The sequence below is a fragment of the Fistularia commersonii genome, chromosome 33 (genome assembly GCF_037954325.1).
Source record: "Fistularia commersonii isolate RoL2024-O1a breed Wild chromosome 33, RoL_Fcom_v1.0, whole genome shotgun sequence".
In the NCBI taxonomy this organism is placed as follows: Eukaryota; Metazoa; Chordata; class Actinopteri; order Syngnathiformes; family Fistulariidae; genus Fistularia; species Fistularia commersonii.
The window spans coordinates 3,291,183-3,314,984 of NC_141316.1; the positions used below are offsets into that span (position 1 = coordinate 3,291,183).

Sequence of the window (23,802 nt, forward strand, 5' to 3'; positions counted from 1 at the left end):
AGTGTGATACAGTTTACTCAGGTGCCGCTGTGGTGAGAGATTCAAGAAAGTTTTATCTGCGCCTATCCAGGTTAATCCAGTCCAAAAGATCTGAGGTGAGTAGAAGAATATCTAGTGTTTTAAAAACTCCAGTGAAACATCTCAGAACAAGTCCAGATTTAGTGAAGAGTCCATTTATAGTCATGGGAAGAGATTCAAATGGGGAGCAGGAGAATATTTTACATTTTAGGGTGATAAAATAGGATTTCACAGGAACTGACTGGGTTAGCAGCATCAAATAAATAAGACGGACATCCCTAATGGATACTTGATGTGTGTTGTGATATAGTAGCACTCCAAATGATCTCTTTATTTCACTGAATGGCTTTGAGGGGATGTTTTGCAACACATTTACAGAGGCACACAGATGGAGCAGCTGGTTTTAGACACATTTTCCCAAGTCAACTGCTTCTTTATCCTGAATTGTGACAAAGAAGAGAAGATTATTTAGAACAGATTATTTCTAGTCAGTCCAGATTGAACTTTGTTTTCGGGGGTTATTTTCTGATGTAATTATGTATATTTTTCCCCTTAACGTAATGATATATTGATGCCTCAACGTATGTTTTCCTAAAGCCTCATTTGACCTACATTTCAAAACTCTAAGACAGAAAGAGCATTTCCCCACTGATCTCTGTGCTGCTCAATATTTCAAAGGAATGCACTCTGTGATCTCTCCAAAGCATCACACATATCTCTGCACACTTGACTTCATCCCAAAGCATAGCTCCGCTACGCTCACCAACTCTAAACCTGCTCGAGTCTCCATCTGCAGCACATTTATCATACACCATGACGCCGTGTTTCTCCTCCGCAACGTTAAGGACTGACAGGGCAGTAAATGTAGTAGCTCTCAGCTAATCTCATTTCGAGATCCAAATATGAACTTTGTCACGGAGGCGCAGCCCAAATATTTGATGTTTATGAGTGACTCAAGGTTTTTTTGCGAAAAATAAACAGGAGACCAAGACACATTCCCTTCACTTAAATGAAATGAAAAGGAGTCAGCTATAAGGAGTCATGTAAGGCTGAACACCCTATAAAATAAAAACAGGAAAAACAGGTATTAATCTTGAATTGTAGACATTTAAAAACAAGCTTAAACCCTCGTCTCTGAAAATAAAATAAATTTCTGCTTGATGTTTTTTTCTCCTTTGTGACAGAAACCATATGTTCCACACATACACGATTTTTACAGCTTCAAGAATGGGCTGGTAACGGCTGAGACACGGTCGGTTTTGGACCAGTGCATCATGGGCAACGTACATCCATCCAAATAGAGGCAAGTTTTCCGTTGATTATTTTCTTGGCTTGGGTCCGACATTTGGCTCCTAACCCACAGGATGAGAACAACTTTTATATATACAAAATAGATAACAAGGAAAGACTGACTAAGATACCCTCACCTTCAGTCTTTTGTATTAGTCCAGGCATCTCTGCAACCTTCTAAATCAATACTTTTCCTGCTGTCTTTAAATGTAATAATGTGTTACATAAGAGATCCCTCCGGTTTTCATGCATATTGAGATGTGAGGGACGAGTCTGTTGGTGAGAAGTCTGACACAGACTCGAGTCTCTCCCTTCAAAATCTGTCAGGGTGCCGATTTCAACAAAAGAGCCTGAACACCTGTGTTCCGTATTTTGCTCTGCTAACATCATTTATCACGTTTAAAAGCCAAACTCTGGCGAGACCGCACTGCTCTGTGCAACCGCCGCTTTTTCTCCCTCTATTATGGTTATTAGTTGTGCTGTCACGGTTGATTCAGTATCTGGTTTGCACAAAGGCACATGCACGTCAGCAGGAGCACACTCCTGCCTCACCTTCCTTTAGTTTATAAACGGTACAAAATGAAGTACTTCGAATGGGGGTAATAGTGAAAGCAACACATTAAACAGTATGTTGCATTTACCTGTGCAATATCTCGAGTTCCAAGTGATAAACACAATGACTTTTATCCCACGGCCACATAAATAGATATACAGATAGATGCACAGATATTTATAGATGTACAGCCATTTGTATACATGTGCCAATGTGCAGTTTATAATACAGTTGTTCAGTTTATTTATAGATGTTTGGATCTTCGGATGCTTATGCTACCCCATGTGCCTCCAATACCCCTCCCTCGGGGACAAATAAAGTGATTCTGATTCTGTGCAATACTTCAAAAGTGTTGTGGATGAATTATAGGATATGCTTGGATCTTGCATAGCCTACACCTGGATAGCTCTTAGAATGTAATTCCACATTGGAATTACCATAATTTCCTGACGATAAGCCACAACTTTTTTCACTTAAACAACAACGCGGCTACTATATGGATTTTTAAACATTTTAAACATTTATCCTCGTCACATTAGACCGATGAAACGACCGGGAAATTCTGAGTCCGTTCAACTCTGACACCAAAGAAGACGACTTTGACAGTTTTAGTGCGCAGGAGGAAGCCCAAGATAGCAGGGGCTTATCTTGAGGTGCTCTCAATAGTCCGGAAATTAGGGTATATGTTTTACAAAAACGTAAAATTTAAAATGATCACATTTCATTGCTATCAATCATCATAAATATTGGCACAAGTTTTAATCAATCACCCTATAACTAATAATGCTGTTTTTTCAGAATAACTTCAAATGCCTCAGCACAATCCTGTTGGGATTGGCAATCACTAAGAAAAATAAATAAATAAATAATAATAAAAATAATTAAAAATAAATAAATAAACACATTTTATATATATATATATATATAGAGAGAGAGAGAGAGAGAGAGAGAGAGAGAGAGAGAGAGAGAGAGAGAGAGAGAGAGAGAGAGAGAGAGAGAGAGAGATTTATAATATGCACTGAAGAGGGGGTTAGTTACCTGTTTGGGCTTGAGTTTTCTTTGTATCTGTCGCCACCACTGGAAAGAACACTCCCTCGCCATTAAGCGCCACCAGCCGTCCATCAGCCAAAGGAATTATGGGTAGATTCCTAAGGGTCTGCAAAATGTCATCGCCTTCCCCATAGCCATACTCCAGAGCTCGGAAATTGCAAACCAGAAGCCTGGCCAGCTGAAGCAGGCCTCTATCTAGAAGACAGATGGAGGTTTGGTATTGATGATAACGGATCAGATCATTTGAAAATAAGTCGTGTTGAAGGGTAATAGATGAACTGCCAGGTGCGGATCTGTGAGGCCACGCCTACTGAACACATTTCTTCCACTGGATAATATAAATATAAATAACTATAGAACACTGTAATGAAAATGCCCCTTTTCCGATAAAATTTCGTAAGAAGATAATACACTGGACGTGCACCAAAGTGTCACATCCCTGTGTACTCACCTGTACAGATCCCCTCGCCTTTCATTAGCTCCTTTGCCATTGCTGTAGTTACCGTGGTAACATCAAACCCCCTCAGGTATCGAACTCCCAGGTGAGAGAGAAGAGATGTGGGAGGGGCAGGGTTTAGACCGGGGTGGAGGTAAGACAGGGACAGATGCTTTTCCAGCTCCTCCCCACCAATCACGTTGCGGATCACTGCATCCTGGCAGACGGCAACTTGGGACGGCAGCTTGAACACAACCTCACCATCTGGGAAGGAAAGAAGAAAGAGAAGAAAAAGGAAAACACTTTAACAACCACAAGTTATTGTTGATGTATTTTGGCTAAGATGTTAATTTTTAGCCATGCATAATTTATAGTAAGAAAAAAAGAAGAATTAATTCTGAGGGCCAAAACACACGGGGAAAAGCCAACTGAATCCACGACTGATAATGACCTATAAAAAGAAATAAAGGTACACATGAATATATATTTTTATGTGTATGTGTGTTGTCTACAAAAGTACACACAAACATGTATATCTCTCTATATATAGAGATATATATGAAACGTATGTATGTATGTATGTAATTTTTGGCTAAAACAATGAACTACGGAAAATCTTAAATGAAATTCCTGACATAAATTCATTGGGAAAAAAAAGATATTAACTGCTGAACTATGGGTCAGGAGATTGTCTCTTCAGGTGAGATGTCTTGTTTTAAATGCTGTGATATGTACCTTTATTTCTTTTTACAGGTCATTATTAGTAGTGGGTTCAGCCGGCTTTTCCCTGTGTGTTTTGGCCTTCGGAATTTTTTTTACTTTTTTAGCTGCTACAACAACAGAGATATAAAAAACAAGAAAACACCCTATTCCCAGAAAAAACAATTATGCCTTTTCATAAGCTGCAATTATGGAAAATAGGACAGAGGTTTTTGGCGCTGCAGCACGCCGAAGAAGGACGCCAGTGTGTGTTTGCCTGCAGAAATTAATGAGGGTAGGTGTTTGGGCATGTGCTTGATGTCTCTAGTGTATTTTGACCTTTATTTACCTTTTAACAGCCATTTAAGCAGTGCCATGTTTCCCATGTAATAACAGCAATTTCACCTCTTACCACTTTAAAGCTTAGATTGCTTGGAGCTCACTTTGTTTTATTTGGCTTCCGGACGTCTCCCTGCATTTCATCGTAATTCCCTAAAAACACGTTATCTCACCTCGCCATGATTTCTACCGTCTTACATCACACAATGCGGTGTGAACTTGCATCAAAAGAAGCTGTATAACATTCAGGTTGAGGTTAAGCCTACAGGATACTGCATTTCAGACTTTTGGAGATTTATGGAAAAATGTACAACTATAGACAATACGTCTATAGTATAATGGGTTATAGACTAATAGAATTCTTTTCAGCATCACTGCAGCATCGAAACATGCCCAATCCCATGAGTCTTATATGAATAACTATCAGTTTATGTGGGTAATACCTGAATTGAGTGTAGGAAGGATGGGCTCCCCCTTGAGGAGCTGAATAATCTGACCAGCGACAGGCTTAAAGAAGTCCAGCACCTCATCTGGCAGGGGGATGAACTGCAGGAACTGGCAGAGACCGTTCAGCCCACTGAATTCTGGGTGATTCTGCAACAAGTATAACACTCATTTCCAAAAAAGCAACTGCCATGATGTGAAATGACTGTGAAATGTATACTATTTTATGCTAAAGCTGCTAATTTTAAGTTTTTTTCAGGATCTATTTTAGGCTTGTTTATGTATCAGCACTCCCAGCCCCTTCGTTCTTCATTCTTACACAAAAGACTTCCTTGGTCTGGAGGAAGAGCTTGGGAATCTCAGATCGAAGCCACTGGTTCCATAAGCTGTCTTTATCAACATCTTCACGAGAGGAGGGGATGTCAAAGTCACCTGGGCGGACACAGAATAAGGAAAAGAGCATGTTTTATTTTTCAAAAATAATTAATTCTTCTTTTGCGGATAGTGCAAATAAACTTTATTAATAATATAAAAATCCTGTTAACTGGTCGAAACACTGAACAGAATGATTCACATGCCGGTGACAGAAAAAATAGATTGTCTCCTTTGGGTTCTTCTTTTAACTGCCACCCACTGAAAGACAAGTCCTATATTTACTCCCCCTCCACTCGCATTTTAATCTGGAACAAGGGTAAAATATCTGACTGTTTCGCTGACAATTTTTCTGCACTGCTTAGCAGTTGGGTGTTGGGTGTCTGTTTGCAGCGCGGTGCTGAGCAGACACTGTGCAGGCTTGTCTCTTGCTGTTAATATGCTGAATCTGATGCAGTGAAAAAAGTAAATGAACCAAAGCAGTGAAGCAGTGACAAAACACTGAGCTGGAGGTCTGCTTTGCTGAGCCTGAGTGGAACTCCTTCCCTCTTTTTTCATGACTATTGAGTGTTACCTCTCACATTACTGTCATCAAGTACCCTGTCTTCATACAAAAACTACAGATTATATTCCTTGTACCCTTGTGCAGTGCACAGGTCATGGTGACTGTCTTGGAATTTGGAAAAAATAGAATAGAATAGAATAGAATAGAATAGAATAGAATAGAATAGGATAGAATAGAATAGAGCTTTTAACCCAAAGTGGGAAATTTTAAATTCACCTACAGTGGAAAGTGGATAGTGAAGTAGAGGAAGTTAATAACGTACAATCAGTAAGATAACTATAACTATCAGAAAAATATGAAAACAGAGAATGGATTGTGAATGGACTGATTGACTCACTTAATGATTAAGTGAGTGAATGAATGAATGAATGAATGAATGAATGAATGAATGAATGAAAGATATCTATCTAGGGTAGAGATGGGTGTTAAAACACAAGTAATCATCATAATTATCCCTCATAATTTTGATAAGCCATCATAAATACTGATGGAATCCATTGTTTAACTTATTTCACATTTATGCTACGGGTCTAATTGTATCAGTAGACATTTAAGAGATAATGACTTAATCACAGAAAACCATTGGAAAATATAAAAGAATTGAAAGACGACATGACGGAAATGTGTAAATAGTGCGTATATTTCTTTGTGCCGTTTTTTAAATCTAAATAATGTCCTGTGTCAATCAAATCCAAACGGCACCAAAGGGTCAAAAAAACGAATATGTGACAAGGGGTTAATCATCTCACCTTGAATGATAAAACGAAATCCGAAACTGCGGAGGGGCAGGTACGCGAAGACGGGCTGTTTCTGAGGCTGGCAGACAGTTTTACTTCCTGTGATGTCAGTGCCAAGCTGGAACGCCAGGGCAAGCTCGGTCGACTCGACATTCTCCTTGATCTTCGGGAGGGAAAAAAAAGAGGCGTCAAGACAGACGCCGCCGTGCAGCTAAAAATGTCTCCTTCTTCCAGCGAGCAGCAGTCGCAGCGTGGAGATTTCACACGCAAACCCGGCGCACAGAATATCCGAGATCATTTTCTGCCGCACAGCTTCAATTCTCGTCTGACACAAACTAACCGCAGGTAAAAAATCCGGCATCTTTGACAAAGCAGAAGAGAGATTCCTGTAGAATAAAGTAGCGCTGTTCCCCCCCAACCTCTGCTGGATCATTAAAATCAGTTCGGAGGGGTTTGTGCGCCTGTCTCTCTGGCCTTTATTATCATCTACTGCCTGCCTCATGCTTGGATTTTCATAAAGTCGGAAAACAATCTGAGTGTGTCAAACATAGAAACGTGTGAAAGGGAAGAATAAGCTGCAATACACTACACGCATTATTGAAGAGAATCACTATAAGGATTGTGTCTTGAAAAGTGTTCCCTTAATGCGAGGCGGCAGACTGAGTGGTGACCTGTGTTGCAATCTTTGGCTTCAAGGAAGTTTTCACGACAAGCCAGCGCTCAACGCCATCCGTGTGCTCCACCTCAACCATGTTGTGACTCAGGTCCTTACGGGTCATCGTCACGAGACGCTTCTCGTTCTGCAAGGAAAAAAAAGAACATCAAGGAAGTAGGTAAAGTAAATAAATTACCATGGAGGATCTGGTTTAAAAGTAGTTCACACTTCAAACTGAGCATTGCTCGCACAGCGTGAGGGTAGACGCTACCTGATTATAGATAGTGATGGAGCGTAAGCGGTGAAGGAAAAGGAGGAGAGAAGGGTGCACATCGTGAAATAGGTTTCGGGTCTGGTGACTTTCGGGACGCAAAGGCAGGCAGATCTTTGTTGTCCAACTGGGAATAAAACAGTAGAGGACTAATTTGATATCTGAATCTGTGCTACGGAAATGCCCAAGTTTCATTCGGAAGTTATGACACTTCTGAGAAATAAGATGCCACGAGGATCGAGCACTTGATCCTTATTTCATTATTTCAACCGGACATTAATAATTAACCTTTTTGATTACAGTCAACACAAAACAGTGAGTTTTCTGTGGATAGCCACAGTTTGATCAAGAAGTCCTGGCTGACTTTTGAACATTTTTTTATTATATTTGCCTTTCATTTCTTAACCAGGGGAATGAAATTACACCCTACCGGTTTTGGTCACTGAGCTCTGGCTCCAGAGGTCTCGTGTCCTCAGTCCAGTGCGGTAGGATGTATCCCATGGGGCCGCAGTTCTTATCAAAGAATAAGTGGAAGCCATTGGAGTGAATCTCAGGACAATCTGTGACCTTGAACACCGATTTGAAGCCAATGCCCTTTTGTCCTGTGAGGAGTGAAGTTTCAATTGGGCAGCACCTTACATCAAGCTCATATTTTTTGACATTACATGTTAAAAGGAAGGCACCTCTTATAATAATGTCCTAAAAAATGACACTACTAATATTTGCTTCAGACATTATTTGTGTACTCACCTATGTACCCACTCTTGTGTTTGCCCTTGGTGCTGCAACCCACATCACAGATGGCCCTGATGTTCTTCTCCTGGAAGCCGGTCTCATTGTTAAGGACGGTGATGCAGTCCTTCGCCACCACAAATGCCAGCGCAGGAGCCAGACCAGATTCCGTTGAGTAACTGTTGTCATCGGCATTCTGGAAAAAATAGCAAAAGTCAGTATGAATCAGAGCTTGGGATCTTTGAGGTCGGACTTGTGACTTTTGAATTCGCTTACTGTTCCGTAAAGTCTGTTCTGTAAAATCAGAATAGAGGCGCTTTCACAGAAATAATGATTTCTTAAAATAATCATTTCTTAAAAATGAAAATGTCTAAAAAACATATCTAAATATAGCTTAAACCATAGACATACTGTTGATAAAATGGAACACTGTATTGTCCAGAAAAATGCTGAACAATACACCTTCATCAATTGTGATACAGTGAGGTGGTGATATACACTGCTTAAAAAAATAAAGGGAACACTAAAATAACACATCCTAGATCTGAATCAATGAAATATTCTAATTAAATACTTTATGTAGTTGAATGTACTGCCAACAAAATCACACAAAAATTATCAATGGAAATCAAATTTAATAACCCATGGAGTTACACTCAAAATGAAAGTGTAAACACAAACTACAGGCGGATCCAACTTTGATGTAATGTCCCTAAAACAAGTCAAAATGAATCAGTGTTGCTTCCTAAGTGCACAGTTTGATTTCACACAAGTGTGATTGACTTGAAGTTACATTGTGTTGTTTAAGCATTCCCGGTATTTTTTTGAGCAGTAGATATAGCTGAAAATTTAGATTTTTTAAATTGTTTTTGACTGCCATTCAATTTTTTATTCTTTGCTTTTATCAACTAATCTGCTTGATTTCAAAGTAATGCAGTAAATGCATTTGCAAAAACAAATTCAGTATTTGACAATATGACCAAATATTCAGCATTTAAGTATATAAAGTGAAGTGAAATTAGGAAATTGGGAAAATGGACAGTTTCTAATCTTATTTTATATGGTCGGGTGACTGATGCAGTCTTGGGCTAAGATGCTTCTGAAAGGCAGTATACTGCTCACTTGATAAAAAAAACAATGCAATTAATATGCTATACAATTTACATGTTATAAAAAAAATTATATACTAAACTTTTATACTATATACTATACTTTTTCCAAGTGTGAGCCGTTATGAGGTACATTGGGTAATATTGTTTTAAGCTCTGTATGACAAACATTCCCACTTTCCCGAAACAAAAGGAGATTTACCCGCGTTTCTTCAATTAAAATCGAATTAACAGAGAGGGTGACAGGCTGGAAGAAAGTAACTGAAGCCACCTGAATGAGCTCCAGCACAAAGTGTGTGTCTTTGCTGTAGAGCTCAGTGGAGAGCCGGTCCAGGCTTCTGCCGAGCCTCTCCTGCTGGACCAGCATCAGCTTCTGACCTTCAGCATTCAGTTCCACGCCGATGCCAAACTCCTTTTTCCTGTCGCACGGGTACCGGTGGGACAAAATAAAAGCATCGACTGAGTTTACTTTGTGGCGTTTCGTTAATGTAGGTATACCCACTCGGCACAGGGAGGGCGGGATAGGAAAGGATTGCGAACCTGATGTCCTCGATTACGGCTCTGCAGGGATCTAATGGAGTCTCAGGCTGACAGTCAGCTGTCTCGTCTTCGTTAAAATCAGACAATTCCGACTGCGCCTCCTTGTCGCTATCTTTGTCTTTGTTGCCGTTGTTTGACATTGCTTCGTTCTCCTGGGGCAACAACTCCAACAGCTCATTTTTATCCTCTTCCTCCTCAGCCTCTTCTTGCTCACCAGAAACTGGAAGTAGAAAAGTAATAGTTTTAAATAAAAAAGAAAGAGAAAAAGGTACAATTTTTTTTCTTTTTACTAAGCATTTGTTTGGTTCACCTTCCTTGGGGCTCTGGCTGGGATGAGAAGAGAGAGAGCTGTTGTCGTTCATATTTTCGTCCAGATACTCATCCTCGCTCAAGCTCTCAATATCTACATTATTAGACTGGATAAAAGAAAAAAACATGTATTTGTCGGAGCCGCTAAGCATTAAATGGTCACATGGTGAAGAAAGTCTTTTTCTTGGACAGACAGAAATAAATCTTTATTTCAGAGAAACTACGCGAACCCGAAACTTGAAAACCGAGATTACCTGAAAAGCATTTAATATCACATGATTCTTGGTTTCCTTGTTTGGCAAGAACCGAATAAAAAAATGGGCCAATGATGGATGACACATAATGGAGGGTTGGAGCACGGGACAAGGTCATGAAAATTTGGACTTTTGTCTTCAACTTTTGCAGGTAAAAGATCTTTCAAATACTCAATTTGATCTGGGGACTTTTTGTTTTTTTATATATTTCTTATTTGCATCCTCACCTGGGCCTGCAGCACATGCACTTTGCCCATTCTGTGGTTCTGTTGCTCTGGCGGGTTCAGCTTTTGGTGGTAGTCCTTGACCCACTCCATGATGCCCTGGAGGATGCCCAGTCGATGTAAACAGTTCAGGTGCTTTGGGTTGGACTGAGCTGCAGAGATCAGGACCTGTTTGGACACGGACTGGCCCAGGACGAGGGACAGCGGCTCCAGGAACACCTAGACGTCAGGATTGAAAAAATGATTCCCTTGTAGATGTCAAAATTACAGGCTCAACAGAATAAATCAAAAGGAATGAAAACAGATCAAGCTCTTCAGACTAAATACTTATTCTGTAGAGAGAGCAGACTAGACTTAAATGACAAAATACCCAATGAGGGCTAATAGCGTTACCCTCCTACAACTAAATACTCAGAATTTTTCAATGCACGAATTATATTCCACTTGTATTAGGATGGTTCCGGGATATTAGCAATGCTGACCCTAAAGGGATCTGCACGTGCCCTCTTTAGGCAAATCAAAAACACAGCTTCAATATCACCCAATTTGGAAACCAACCGAGGATACGGTATAAAGATGACGATAAAGTGTGTGACGGAATAAGGCAGAGGTGAGATTTGGCAACGTAACGTGACTGACCTGCTGCAAAAGAGCCTGACAGGTTTTCATTGGGATTCGTGCCAAACACTCCAGGAGGAAAGTAGCCACTCTGTTGTAACGTGGCATGTCGGCCATGTCTTCGGCCTTGAACAAATCTAGAGAAGCCAGACTTTATTTTAGTGAAATAAAAATGTATTTATATTGGATAGAACGGATTACAAAGTCTTAAAAAGTGGGCTTTATTTCACAACCCCATTAGATGTCTACCTTCTTTAGCCACCGCCGCTGCCAAGGAGGCCTGCATGTGATTGGCCAGGAGGGCGATGGGAGCTCCCGTTATCCCGTCAATTACCACCATGGAAACCAGGTGGCCGGCCGTGCCGACAGGGTCGAGGTCCATGACGGCGTTGGAGAATTCCTTGTCGCCTGTGTTTCTGCTGATCCTGAGCAGCAAACCTGGCGTCACCTCTAATGCTGCCAAGCCCGTGTTTCCTGAGTGGTAAACAATAAACTTCATTCAGCAAGGTCTTGCTAGGCAGAATATCAGTGCCGGCAAATATCACCTGACTGTGAAAACATATCGCACATTTAAAAAAATATGGAAAGTGGAATGGACTTTTTTTTTCAATTTCAGCATTTATTTATTTGCTCAGTAAATCAACTTAAAGTCTTAGGAAAACACCATGAGAAAGTCACCTTTAATAATTGGCAAGAGTAATTAAAAATCAGAGTGACATTCCATGAATATTACCTTAATTTGAATTATAGACATGTAACTCAGATACTAAGTTAATTTATTTTTAATCTATCTAACCATACACCTTTTAGACCTGAGAATGATGTACGTATATTGAGGAGTCCCGTGATATATAATGAAATTATTAATTCTTTTTTTTTATTTTAGCTTCTTTTATTACAGGGTTTCCTCTTTTTCATGACTTGATTTATTGTTTCCCTTCATTGATCTGCGCTCCCTTGTGTCAGGTTGGTAATCAGAATGGGCTACAAAGGATGTGATTGTTCCGCCTGTTGCGTTGTTTGTTTCTTTACCGCTCCATAAGCAGGATCTTGCTATATCCCGTTAGATTTCTGTTAACCCCCACCTTTTAAATTTGTGATGGCCAAACACCTACCTGCATTGGTTTCGATGAAATCTTTGAGGGAATGATGTTCAGGTTTAAAGACAAGCTCCCACTGGCTCCACTCTTTTAAGTCTTCCAGCAGAGGACAAGAAAGTAGGCTGGCCAGAGCCTGGGCTTTCAGCATCCCACCCTCGCACCCCACTTTCTCACACCCACTTTCAGTGCTGGTAATGAAAAGAGGGAAGATGAGACGGATGACCAAAATATCTAATTAATTTATATATATGGTCCAAAAATTGTCTTCAAATCTATACATATGCAGGTTATATCACGTGTTTTATAAGACATAAAATGTAAAAAAGAACATGTCGATGATGAGAAATATTAAGCATTTCAGGCCGATATTATCATTGGTACCAAACCTTAATAGACATTTCAAAGAACTGACCCCTATAAATTCTTCTTCAACACCGATGCTAAAATAAATAATTATTTGCAGTCACTGTGACCACATTTTTTCTCACAATTTCGTCATATAATTGCGGAATGTATTCCTGGATGAAAACTCAAATTGTTGCTGCTCTCTTGTGGACAAGTTGCAGAAGGGCAGGAGTTTAAAACAACACTTGCAAATAATATACTGACCTTAAAACAGCATGCTTAGAAAATAACGCAGACTCATAGTACACCTGGCTCAAGCCTCCTCCAGCCAGTCCTCTCTGCCTCTGGACCAGCTTGGCCAGCATCTGCAGAGGGCCAAAACCTAAGTCCCGAACGTCCCTGATTTTAAAGTGGGACCTCAGCGCCATCTCAATGTGGGATATCTGAGGAAAAAAACAGAAATGGCTGCTACCAACATTTTCGTTGCCCCGTGCAACATTTAATTTCTAAACAAATCGGGAATCTTTGCACTGTGAGAGTGAGGCATTAAAACAAAATAATAGCACAAATTGGGGACTCACATCATCAGGATTGGCGGAGGTTTTATCAACGCACTGTTTGATGAACTCAAACACATCTTGCCTGGTGGGTCTCAAACCATTTCCTGTCAGTTCCATGTTGCTGCTGCCGCCGCCAAGAGTCAATGTAAAACCCAGTGTGTCCTGCAGGAGCTGCATGTGGAACCGGTGTCAGTGTCATCTTTGACAGGACTAGACGAGAGCTCAGCAGCGCCTCTCCAAAATCTCTGGTTCCAAATATACAAATCCCACTTGTTTACGTGATTATGTGATTTTTATTACACGCTAGGGAGTTTTGTATGATTCAAAAAGGATTCTTTGATTAATTCTGTGATTGAGTGGTTTATGGGACACTCTATAATGTTTCCCCCCTTTTTTCATATATTTTGTAAGAAAAGCCCATGTAGGGAATTCCCATCCAGAAACTGATTTTTTAAAGTGGATAGTCACTGCTGAGCTCAAGCATTTGTTATTTACGTTACAGTGAAACAGATGCACATACCTGTATGTGTTTGACCAAGAACTCCAAAAAGTTTCCTTGTCCCAATGAAAGAAAATCTTCAACTTGGAAGTGTTTGGTCAGCTTCCTCTCCAGGGAGGCAATGAAGGCCAAAGTGACGGCCGAGCTGTGATTGGCAAGGCTCTCTTTGAGATACTGCTTTACCTTGGCTGAGAGACAGAGTAATTACTGGGGAGTATTTGATAGGATGATGTTCCTGACAGGCATTCTATCAAGATTTATACCTTCGCTTGTAACAGACACGGCACATTTCCCCTTTTTTTCTATTTTTGGTTCTGTATTTGGGGTCTTCTCTTTGGGCAACAGGTCCTGCGGCACAGCAAGGGATCCTCCACAGATGGCCAATTGAAAAAGATCCCTGGCCAGTCGGTCACCTGACAACTGCAGCAGGAAGTTCTGGATGTGCTGGATGTCAATTAAACAAGTATAGGTGTTAGATATCAAAAAATATGACATGGCAAAATTAAAATGACTGATAAAAAAAACGAGTGAGCTTCATTTCTTTATCATGCCAGTCTGATCACAACAGATCACTACATAACACTATATAACTTATGTACAGTAACTGAAGCATGTCTTAGTGACAGGGAAAATGTGAAATTAAAGTGTTCTTCATACTGTTTTATAACCTTGGTGAGTCATGGCAGGAGGTTTGGTGGTATTTACATCTAGCAGCCTGAGGGAACAACTTAATTACGCAGACTGCGGTAGTAATCTAAGGTCACAAACTATCGTACTTCAGAGTAAACAAAATCAGCAACAATCGGCCTGATGTTTTCCAAATATAGCGCATCTGTTTATGTGTCGCACACACCTTGGCCATCTTGGGATTTAACAACTCAAACGAATTTTCGAAAACCTCCTTCACTACATCCACAGCCAACATGGAAGCAAATCTTTTCCTGAGGTCCAGGCCTTCGCCGAAAGAGGATGTGCCCGTGCCTTGAACGGTCTCCAGCACTTTCTTCTTCATCTTTCTCAGCTGCTCGTGACTCTCCTCTTCAAGCTCTTTTTCGATAGTCTCCCTTGCCCGCTCCAAGATGAGGTGTTCAGAGCGGCTCACCTTTATAAGTGTCTGCAGGAGAAATTATGACGTTTTTAACACACATTGATTCGTATTCACTACTACAACTACTACAATTTGCACACGGTCATATCTTACTGATATGGGCAGCCCAAAACTATATATCCTGATGCCCAGCTCATAGGGACTTTCACAGTTGTAGTGATCTGCCAGATGCTTCAGAAAGTCAGGCAGGTCCACTTTGACCTTGGGATTCCGCCTCCTGAAGATGTTGAGTTGCTAAGCAAAAGAAAGAAAACACACACGTTTAGGTTAGAGCAGGATGACTGACAGTGCATGGCTTTATCCCACAGGAGATCTCAAAGTTGTAGTTGTTTGTCATCAAATCATGCATAGACCCCATAGTCTGCAATGTGTCATGATGAAATGTCAGGTCATAGGATCATCAGGTCATTTAGCAGGTTGAAATAAAAAAAAAAATGTAACTGTGATCTAAAGCCTGAAATGTTTACATCAATCTGACTTGAAAACAAGTTGCAATACTGATCAGAAAATGTCTGTGAACATCTCAAGACAATGGTGTCACATGTGCAACATACAATATCTGATTTTTCAGTCAAAGTTTGGATAATTGTCATGAGCTGTCATTTCAGTTAGCGCCCAAGTCATTCAAACTCATATACTAGGTATAATGCACAATTTCCTCATTGCTTCTGACTGAAGATTTATTAACTAAATTTACTCTAGTCCATGCAAGGGTTGGCAATGGTTTAATTCCCTGACTGTCGCACCTTTAGAATGTCTGTTGTCTCAATCTGGGGGATATCATCATCCTTGGTGTTACTGTCAATCTTAAACATGCGGTGAACGACAGGGAGTTTACAGAGGGGTCCCAAGTTGAGTTCCTCATAGCGCTTCTTGTTCTTGAGACCAGCCAGTGACTGACCCAGCTCATACAGGGTGCAGATGGACATCACTGCCTCTGTGGACTGAAAAAAGGGGTGAGGGTAAATCTTCAAGAGCAGCAGACATCCAAAAAAACAAAAGAACTGCTGTCCATTTCATATTGACCTACCTCAATGAACATGTTTATCTCTCTCACGGTGTAATGAAGGTCTTTAATCGCCTGAATATTCCATGATTTTATCCATGCTGCTTCAGAGGAAGGAATCTGCATCAGCCGACACACTCTGGATATCACCTGGGGTGAGGGATGGGACAAAATGGGGAGAATTAAAGTAACCAATAACCCATCTTGGGTTTTAGGTAACTTAAAACCGACATATAAAAAAAAATTCTTAAGGTCAGTATTCATGCTTCTACGTTTAATTATTTATAGAACAATTGTTGCTTGCCTGACTGGACAATGTCACATTGACCACAATGTATGTCTTTGTCCATTTTATTGCCATTTTTGACATCATGGCCGGGGGACGACGGATGAAAAATAGCCTCTTTGACTAATTCTGGCTTTTTTACTCATGTTTTATTCATGTGTTTGATGAAATTGCATTGTCCCCTTTAGAAATTAACAAATTTATTTAATTAATTAATTAATAACCACCAAATAGAATAAGCAGTTGCGAGAATTGTGTGCGGTGTGAGTTCTATATGTGAGTTCAAAACATGCTGAAAATTACTTAAAAGGATCAAAAAAAATCTGAATTTAAAAAAAGGTAAGCCTGATTATTTGCTAAAGATTATGTTAATGAAGCATGTGTTAATACATTTTTACAAACTATTGCCCTGCAAACTTTTAATTGATATGTTTAAATGCATTTTAGCATTGGCTGCATTAACCGAATGCCTGGGATTCCACATGGCGAGAGGCATCGATGACTGAATTCAACCTCATTCAAGAGAAGTGCTCATTCATTTGCTTTCCTGTAGTGACCAGAGGCCGGAACACCGATGTCACTACTTAAAATCCGATTCAACGAGATTTCAAACCACATCATTCTAATCCTCACCTTGTCCTTAGTGACCAGCTCTCCCTCAGCAGCAATGTGTCGTATAACGTCCTCCACCAGACTGTTGACAGTGTTGTAGTCCAAGGGTTTGTTCCTCCTTCTCCCTTTAAGTTCCTCATCGTCCTCCATGGCTTCGACTGCCCGCATATTATCTCCATGAACCTCCCTCAACTGAGAGTTATAGGCATCCCTGAAGACAGGAACTGTGCTCTCTCTCTGAGGTTTATCTCTGGCTTTGCCTTTCTGCTCTTTCACAGACGTCCCCAGCAATGGGAAGTCATGACTGAGCAGGGAGGCAGGCATGGTGGCCTGTTGATGCTGTGACTCTGTTTGAGCCTCCCTTGTAGGACTTGGCGTTGCTTTGGGGGAAAAAAGGCATTTTTTTGTAAATATCAATAGGGAAAGATAGCAAAGGCTTTACATCTGATTTCTATCACATATTTTGATACCTGTGGTTGTCCGTGATGCCATGGATGGGTTGGTCACCTTGTACTTTTCCACTGCCTGGAAAAACATCAATACGATGGTTTCAACATTTTGTGTTCTTTAAAAATCAGCCTAGATTCATCACTCCTCCACTTCACCGCTAAACAATAACTTACAAGTCCCGGCTCGGATTTGAGTTTTATAATCTGAATGGTTCTTTTTGTGATGTTGAATATAAGAGTCAATTCATTTTTTGAATGTATTTGAAAGTTGTTTTTTGATCAGTGCTGAATTATAATCTTTTGCCATTAGTGTGATTTACTGTTAAAAAAATAAATGAAATGATTCACAATATATCGACACCGTTGATTTTACTCAGCAAAGCCAGACTTGAATTTTGTAGCAGTCAATGGTAATGGTATGGCCCTTACTACTCCCTCAGTTGAATCAGTTTTGTTTTACCAAATAAATATATTTGAATAATAAGGGCCAATGTTTATTTATCAACAGACCCCGATGAGATCTTAATGAAGTAATGTCTAGACGTATGGCCACAACCACCGTCTCTTTTCTGCATAGTGCCTTTTCTGATCCTTGACATTGGGTTTTATGTGTGAAATTATTGGATTTCTGCTATAGGGCTCCCAAACAGATCAATACTATGTGGTGGTCAATATAAACAAATATCACCCAGCTCAGCAGCAGCCTGACACAACTTTCCAGTCTCAGACATCAAGCACAAGGTTACTTTCAATCCACACACACACACACACACACACACACACACACACACACACACACACACACACACACACACACACACAGATCCTTATAGGTTAATAATTATAACACAATTTCAAGGAGTTCACATTTAGTGAAAACACTATGAGACTTATAATGATGAGCCGAAATCTTGGTTTACATAAATTCTGCAACCTCTCCTTCACAAGGATGAAAAAGGGTGTTAAATTTTATTTTCCTTCTTTAAGGTTTTCAATACAATATCCTTAATAACCCAATTTGTTGGGTGAAAGTACAAAATTCCTCTCCTGGAACTGAGCAGCCTGAGAGACAATCAAAGCTGCCTGGAAAGAATCCTTATACTGCGTCCATTCAGGGATGAACATCAATGACTAATAAAAACGATTTAAAGCAATGTTGTGTATTGGTTAGACCTATTGCCCAATCAAATCCGTACATTTATTAAATACTAAATGAGATCTGCAAAATGTGGTGGCCTGCTTTGTCTGCTCAGCACATTTCTCTTCTTTCAATGTTTCAGAAATCAAAAACCTTTCTGAAAATTCTTCAGTCACATCGGCTCATAAAAATGTCGCTCCCATTTAAAGAACAAATGAAAGAAATTTAAAGAACAACACAGACTTTCTGTCAAATGTAATAAACTTTACTAAAAAAAATGGGAACAACTGAATGCTATTAAAAATGTTTCGTCCTACTCCTGTGAATTAACATTTGTGGTTGAAAGACACGCCATGCATGTCACAACCTACAACTGTAAGTGAAATCAGTATTGTTGCCTCCTTGGCAGATCATCTAACGTTTGGGAAATTAGGAGATAGAAAATAGGAAAATAATTTTGTAATGATGTCTATTTAGATATATGTGTACGTGTGTGTGTGTGTGTATGTGTGTACATTAACACATTTCTCAGTAAGAACAACCTCTAAACTCCTCTGGTCCTGCTGCTGCTGCTGCACCTGATGATCAGGTTTTTCGGCCGGGTTGGATCCAAACGTGACTGGATTCGCTGGAAGACCAGCGGTGGAAGTGAAAAGAGGGCACAACTCCACTGCCTGAGGGGCAGCAGTGGAAAAATGGCTAGAGTTGACTTCCAAAAATCCAGGTTTATTCCTGACAGCAGGTGATTCAGCCCTCTGTGGTGTTGAAGGACGGCTGTCTTTTCCGGGTTTTATGGGCTTATTGATAGGTTTGTGTGCGTTGTAGAAAACCCGCTTCCCATTCACTATCACATCCTCTTCAAATGATGCCAGCAGGCTGGCGACACTGTCGAAGCCCAGTGCAGCCAAGTCCAAGTGCTCGTCATATTTCTGATGGTAGACCTTTTCCAGCTTCTTCACAAGAATTCCTTTCGGATGATTTTTCAACATGGTCACGATATTTGCCAGGACCTTTTCCTTGTCTACAGTAGCATTTACTGATGCAGACCCCTGAGATCCAGCACCATCTGAAGCTTTGCACAAACCCTTCTTGTAGTCCTTGTGAAACACCAGCTGTCCCTCTATAACCAGATCATTATCCAGAGAGGCAATCAGATCCCCCATGGAGGAATAGCCGAAGGAGGATACGGACAGGTTCTCATGGTACGTCTGTTGGTAATATGTGGCCAGCTTTTTCATTGGGATCCCGGTTGAGAAACACCTGATCATAGCCACAAATTTTTCCAGAGGATTCTCCATAGTTTCCATTCTTGTACACTAATAGGGGAAAAAGAGCACAAAACGGATAAAAAACACAAATAATTTCAAAATATATTAAAAACAAGCATACCCAAAGTAAGTTTCATTTGGCAGGATGTCCCAGATTTGATGGGAAATTAAATCATTTGACCATCTTTTTCTTACCTTTGTCAAACGTCATCAACATATACTTTTCAAAACCTTAAAACTTTGTTGTCAAGGTAAATCTTCAAAAACACATCAGCTCAATGGGACTTCTGCTGATTGTAAACAAACACTGAAAACCATTTTTAACTTTTCTTTAAATTTCTAAATTGAGCTTTCAGAATTGGACTGATTTAAAATGTGTTTGCTTTTCAGATTACACTCAGACTTGATAATAATTTATAATATAATAATTTTATAATAATAAACACCATTATTGTCTTCATTTAAATTAATTCTGATTGGCTCACCCAGATATAGGTCCAAACGAGCATGTCTTTTCAAGTGAACCCTCTCCTGAACAAGATACTGTATTTGGAGAACTAACTGAACCCAATGTGAGTCATGTAGATCAAGCCACTTTGTAAGGATGGCTATCAATGCATGTATGAAGACTATTCTGCAATAAAAAACATTATATTTTTCAAATAACAATTATTTCCTTGAGCAATACTGATAACTACTTCTTAACACCCAGACAATAAGTCGAACAACAGCCTCCAGCTATCTGCTCACTGCTACCAATCTAATACATCAAATATGCTGCCGACCATGGATAACCAATTTGATGAGCCATGGTTTGACCGGTCTGACATGACACTTTTGGGAGGGGTTAATGGTTTCAACAACAGGCTAGTGGCACGGTGCTGTGCAAACGACATAAAAAATTCATTTGGAGGAGGACTGGCCACTATACAGATACTTGCCTAGTGTAGTATTATGTCTAGACTATATTATGAAAGCTGTCACTTTCTTCTGTTGTAGATTAATTAAAAAACATACTAAAATGCCATTGGCAAACTGGCCACATGACTTTGAATCATCAGCATTAAAAATCACATGGGAAGGTAAGAGCATACACTTGGCTTCCGCTCACTCATGAGTCACCAAGACAGATAAATACCTTTGAGTGAATATGTTCATGTTATTCACATACCACAAAACAGTGCTGTATGTTGATTGAGAGCATGTTGAAATAAAGAGTGACTTCATGTATGTTCATATTGCATCATGTTGACATTCCCTACATTTGTTATGTGGGACACAACAAGAAGCATTTACAACATTAGTTAAAAAAAGAGGACGCCGTGTCCAATTTACAAGTACTAGAAAATTGAAGAACACCCATCCATCCACTATATACCACTTTTCCTGCACTCAGGGTCACAGGGATGCTGGAATCTATCCCAGCTCTCACTGAGGGAGAGGCCGGTCGCCACAGACACAGGGGAGAACATGCAAGCTCCACGCAGAAAAGCCGCCCTTGTGGAAACCAAACAACGGTCATCTCAACGATGAGATGAAAGCGCTTACCACTGTGCCACCGTGCCGCTCAAATCCGGAACAAATACTGCAATTTATTGAGCGAGGCACAATATGACTCATGCTTTCAAAAACCTTTTAACACCCAGGATGCAATTGAGACGCTACAATACACAAATGTTCCGTAAAGCTTGGATTGGATTGTCTAAGTAAAAGTGGATATCAGCTCTTGAGGTTTACATCTCAACATCAGTAAGTATGCCATTAAGGCCCTTTTAAAATTTTCACATCAAATAGAGGTAGCTCATGTGACAACTCAATTCCAATAACAATTGACTTGTCTTGTTTCTGATGTCAAGTCTGACAGGGTTTGTTTTGTTTTTTTACTTTAACTGTGTCAAGAATTAAAATGACTAATTGTACAGCTGCTATGCCAGTACATAGAAAACAAATCTTCCTCAAAAAGTACTGTCGAAAAATCCAAGTGAAAAAATGATCAACAAGTTAAAATTACATACCTGGAAAGAAACGGAAGTTTGCTATATCTTGAGGTTTTTTTCCCTCGGTGTGAATATTCATTCCTCACCTTCTATTAGAAATTTCACTTCTGAATGTAAGCAGCCCATCTTCCTGGTTTAGCTTTTAAACCACCCCTCCACCCCTTATCTGTGCGTGCGGGCACACGCACACACACACACACACACACAGTTACCACCTCCTCCCTCTTCTCCTTCTGTCTGTTTCTGGTTGAAGTCACAAGAAATGAAACCGAAACTGCCTGGCAAGCTTATTCAATTCAACACATGGCCTTGGCCTGAGTTTTATATTCCTGGAATTGCTATGCTATCTTTCACCACAGGGGCAGAGACAGAGAAAGGAGGAAGCACAGTCATGTCAGGCCTCACCTAATATGACATAATTTTGCTGTCTGAACAAGGACTTAAAGGGGAAAACATTTCTAAACATAATTACTCCAATGACGCTTAAAATATTAAATGGAAAATTACTAATTTCATTGACTGCACCATATCTTTCATTAACACGCAGTCTTTTTATTCCAAAATCCATGGAAAAGTCACATTCAAAAATACCACCCATATCAGCTGCTTATGTCTTCCTCAATAATATTTGCAGATATTTTCCTAAAAATCATTAAGAAATTACCCATAAAACGATAAAAAATATCTAAAAGTCCCAAAAAGGTTACACAGAAATCAGTAAATTTACTGCCTCTAAACTATCAAGATAATTAATGAAAACCAGGAACACAGCACTATTTACCTAAAAATCAGTAGTCTGTTACTCAAATAACAGTATCATTTTATAGAAAACAACATCATGAATAAAACTTGAAATAAGAACTTGAATTAAAAAAGAAAAAAAAATACTTGAACTTCTGTGACATTTCACCCTAAATTAAAAATAAATCAGTTCTCTCTAAAGTCACTGGCTTCCACCACAATCCAAAAACATGTAGTTGAATGTGGTAGGAAGTAGGACGACTCTTAACTGGCCCGGATGTGCAAATGAAGGAGTGAATGACTGTATATCTCTTGTGATTCTGTGACCATCTGGTGACCAGCCAAGGTGAACTTTGCCTCTTGCCCAATGACAGCTGGGATACGTTCCAGCCCCACAGTTATCCTGAATGCAGGACCAGCGGTAAAGACAGTCAATAAGAAATAAGCCCAATAATACACTCACTGGCCACTTTGTTGAGCACACCTCTTGAACTGTACATTAACACAAATCAGCCGATCCTATGGCAGCGACTCAATGCATTTCGGCATGCAACCATGGTCAAGACGACCTGCTGAAGATGCTGGAAAGGCGACAATAATGGTTACACCCAAGTTACACAGAACACATCCAACCAGAGAGTAAAGAGAGGCAGGAAAGAGAGGCAATAAACGATCACAGGACCTGTCCTATCAGCAAAGAACAGGACATCGGGCAAAAACAAAACAAAACTACTTCCAGCTGGATAACAAGTCCAAACATGGTCACTGCGTTCAAATGTCCTCCGGCCACCAGATCTCGGTCGAAAGGAGAACCTTTGGAACGTGCGGGAATGGCAGACATACATCGCGGATGTGTAGATGACAAATCTTCTTTAACTGGGGGACACTCTCAAGTCAATAGAAAGTGAAGACCATGACAGATGTTCCCAGTACATTGTTAAATCTGTGCCACTACAAAGAATTAAGTTAGTTTTGAGGGTAAAAGGTAGTAAACCGGTCACACAATCTTTAGGAGTACCTAGTAAGGTGTCCACTAAGTGTATGAAATATCTAAAAAGGTCTTCTAAATATATCTAGTTTTGTTGTTTTAAATGTGCTGAGACAAATCTACTGACAGACAGCCTGATGGTCAATTAAGGAAATCCATTATGTAAGGGTGACATCTTTGACAAACTGAACAGAAAACAAAACTACGGGTTGATAAAGAAAAGGGAACAACAGGAGGAGAGAGAAACACTGGCTTTAAGTTTCACATTCCTGGCCTGTTCTTGCAGGCTGACTGGGAATGATTGTGTAATAACCCATGTGACCATACACTGCTTAGCCATCATCTACCTTGTGAAACCACAATGGGCACCGAATGGCTCTATGCCATGGAAAAGCTGACGCCCATGCAAAGATAAGTGCACATAATGGCATGTGCAAAGTTTCAGTTATCTTCCCATAGCTTCATTCCATAATCACGCATCATGTCTCAC

General features: G+C 40.0%; 1 protein-coding gene across 3 annotated transcripts in view; it reads right to left on the minus strand.

The window, feature by feature from the left end:
• LOC147214685 (uncharacterized) overlaps positions 1-23,802 on the minus strand; it is a 40,266-nt gene that overhangs the window by 14,352 nt on the left and 2,112 nt on the right. For 2 of the 3 annotated variants that reach the window (XM_086140777.1, XM_086140778.1), the window contains 27 exons: positions 18,861-19,634; positions 17,202-17,256; positions 16,753-17,111; positions 15,858-15,983; positions 15,574-15,771; positions 14,921-15,061; positions 14,573-14,833; positions 13,983-14,163; positions 13,741-13,907; positions 13,242-13,391; positions 12,925-13,103; positions 12,331-12,503; positions 11,465-11,689; positions 11,237-11,352; positions 10,601-10,816; positions 10,121-10,226; positions 9,811-10,030; positions 9,542-9,689; positions 8,180-8,357; positions 7,860-8,031; positions 7,430-7,556; positions 7,175-7,303; positions 6,516-6,666; positions 5,149-5,261; positions 4,829-4,979; positions 3,363-3,611; positions 2,900-3,106 (listed from right to left, as the gene is read on the minus strand). In XM_086140777.1, the coding sequence (XP_085996903.1) occupies positions 2,900-3,106; positions 3,363-3,611; positions 4,829-4,979; positions 5,149-5,261; positions 6,516-6,666; positions 7,175-7,303; positions 7,430-7,556; positions 7,860-8,031; positions 8,180-8,357; positions 9,542-9,689; positions 9,811-10,030; positions 10,121-10,226; positions 10,601-10,816; positions 11,237-11,352; positions 11,465-11,689; positions 12,331-12,503; positions 12,925-13,103; positions 13,242-13,391; positions 13,741-13,907; positions 13,983-14,163; positions 14,573-14,833; positions 14,921-15,061; positions 15,574-15,771; positions 15,858-15,983; positions 16,753-17,111; positions 17,202-17,256; positions 18,861-19,625 (5,263 nt within the window). In that variant the 5' untranslated portion in view covers positions 19,626-19,634. Of the gene's footprint in view, positions 1-2,899; positions 3,107-3,362; positions 3,612-4,828; positions 4,980-5,148; positions 5,262-6,515; positions 6,667-7,174; positions 7,304-7,429; positions 7,557-7,859; positions 8,032-8,179; positions 8,358-9,541; positions 9,690-9,810; positions 10,031-10,120; positions 10,227-10,600; positions 10,817-11,236; positions 11,353-11,464; positions 11,690-12,330; positions 12,504-12,924; positions 13,104-13,241; positions 13,392-13,740; positions 13,908-13,982; positions 14,164-14,572; positions 14,834-14,920; positions 15,062-15,573; positions 15,772-15,857; positions 15,984-16,752; positions 17,112-17,201; positions 17,257-18,860; positions 19,635-21,601; positions 21,661-23,802 lie in introns of those variants that run through there. The other variant, XM_086140779.1, reaches the window with a different exon arrangement.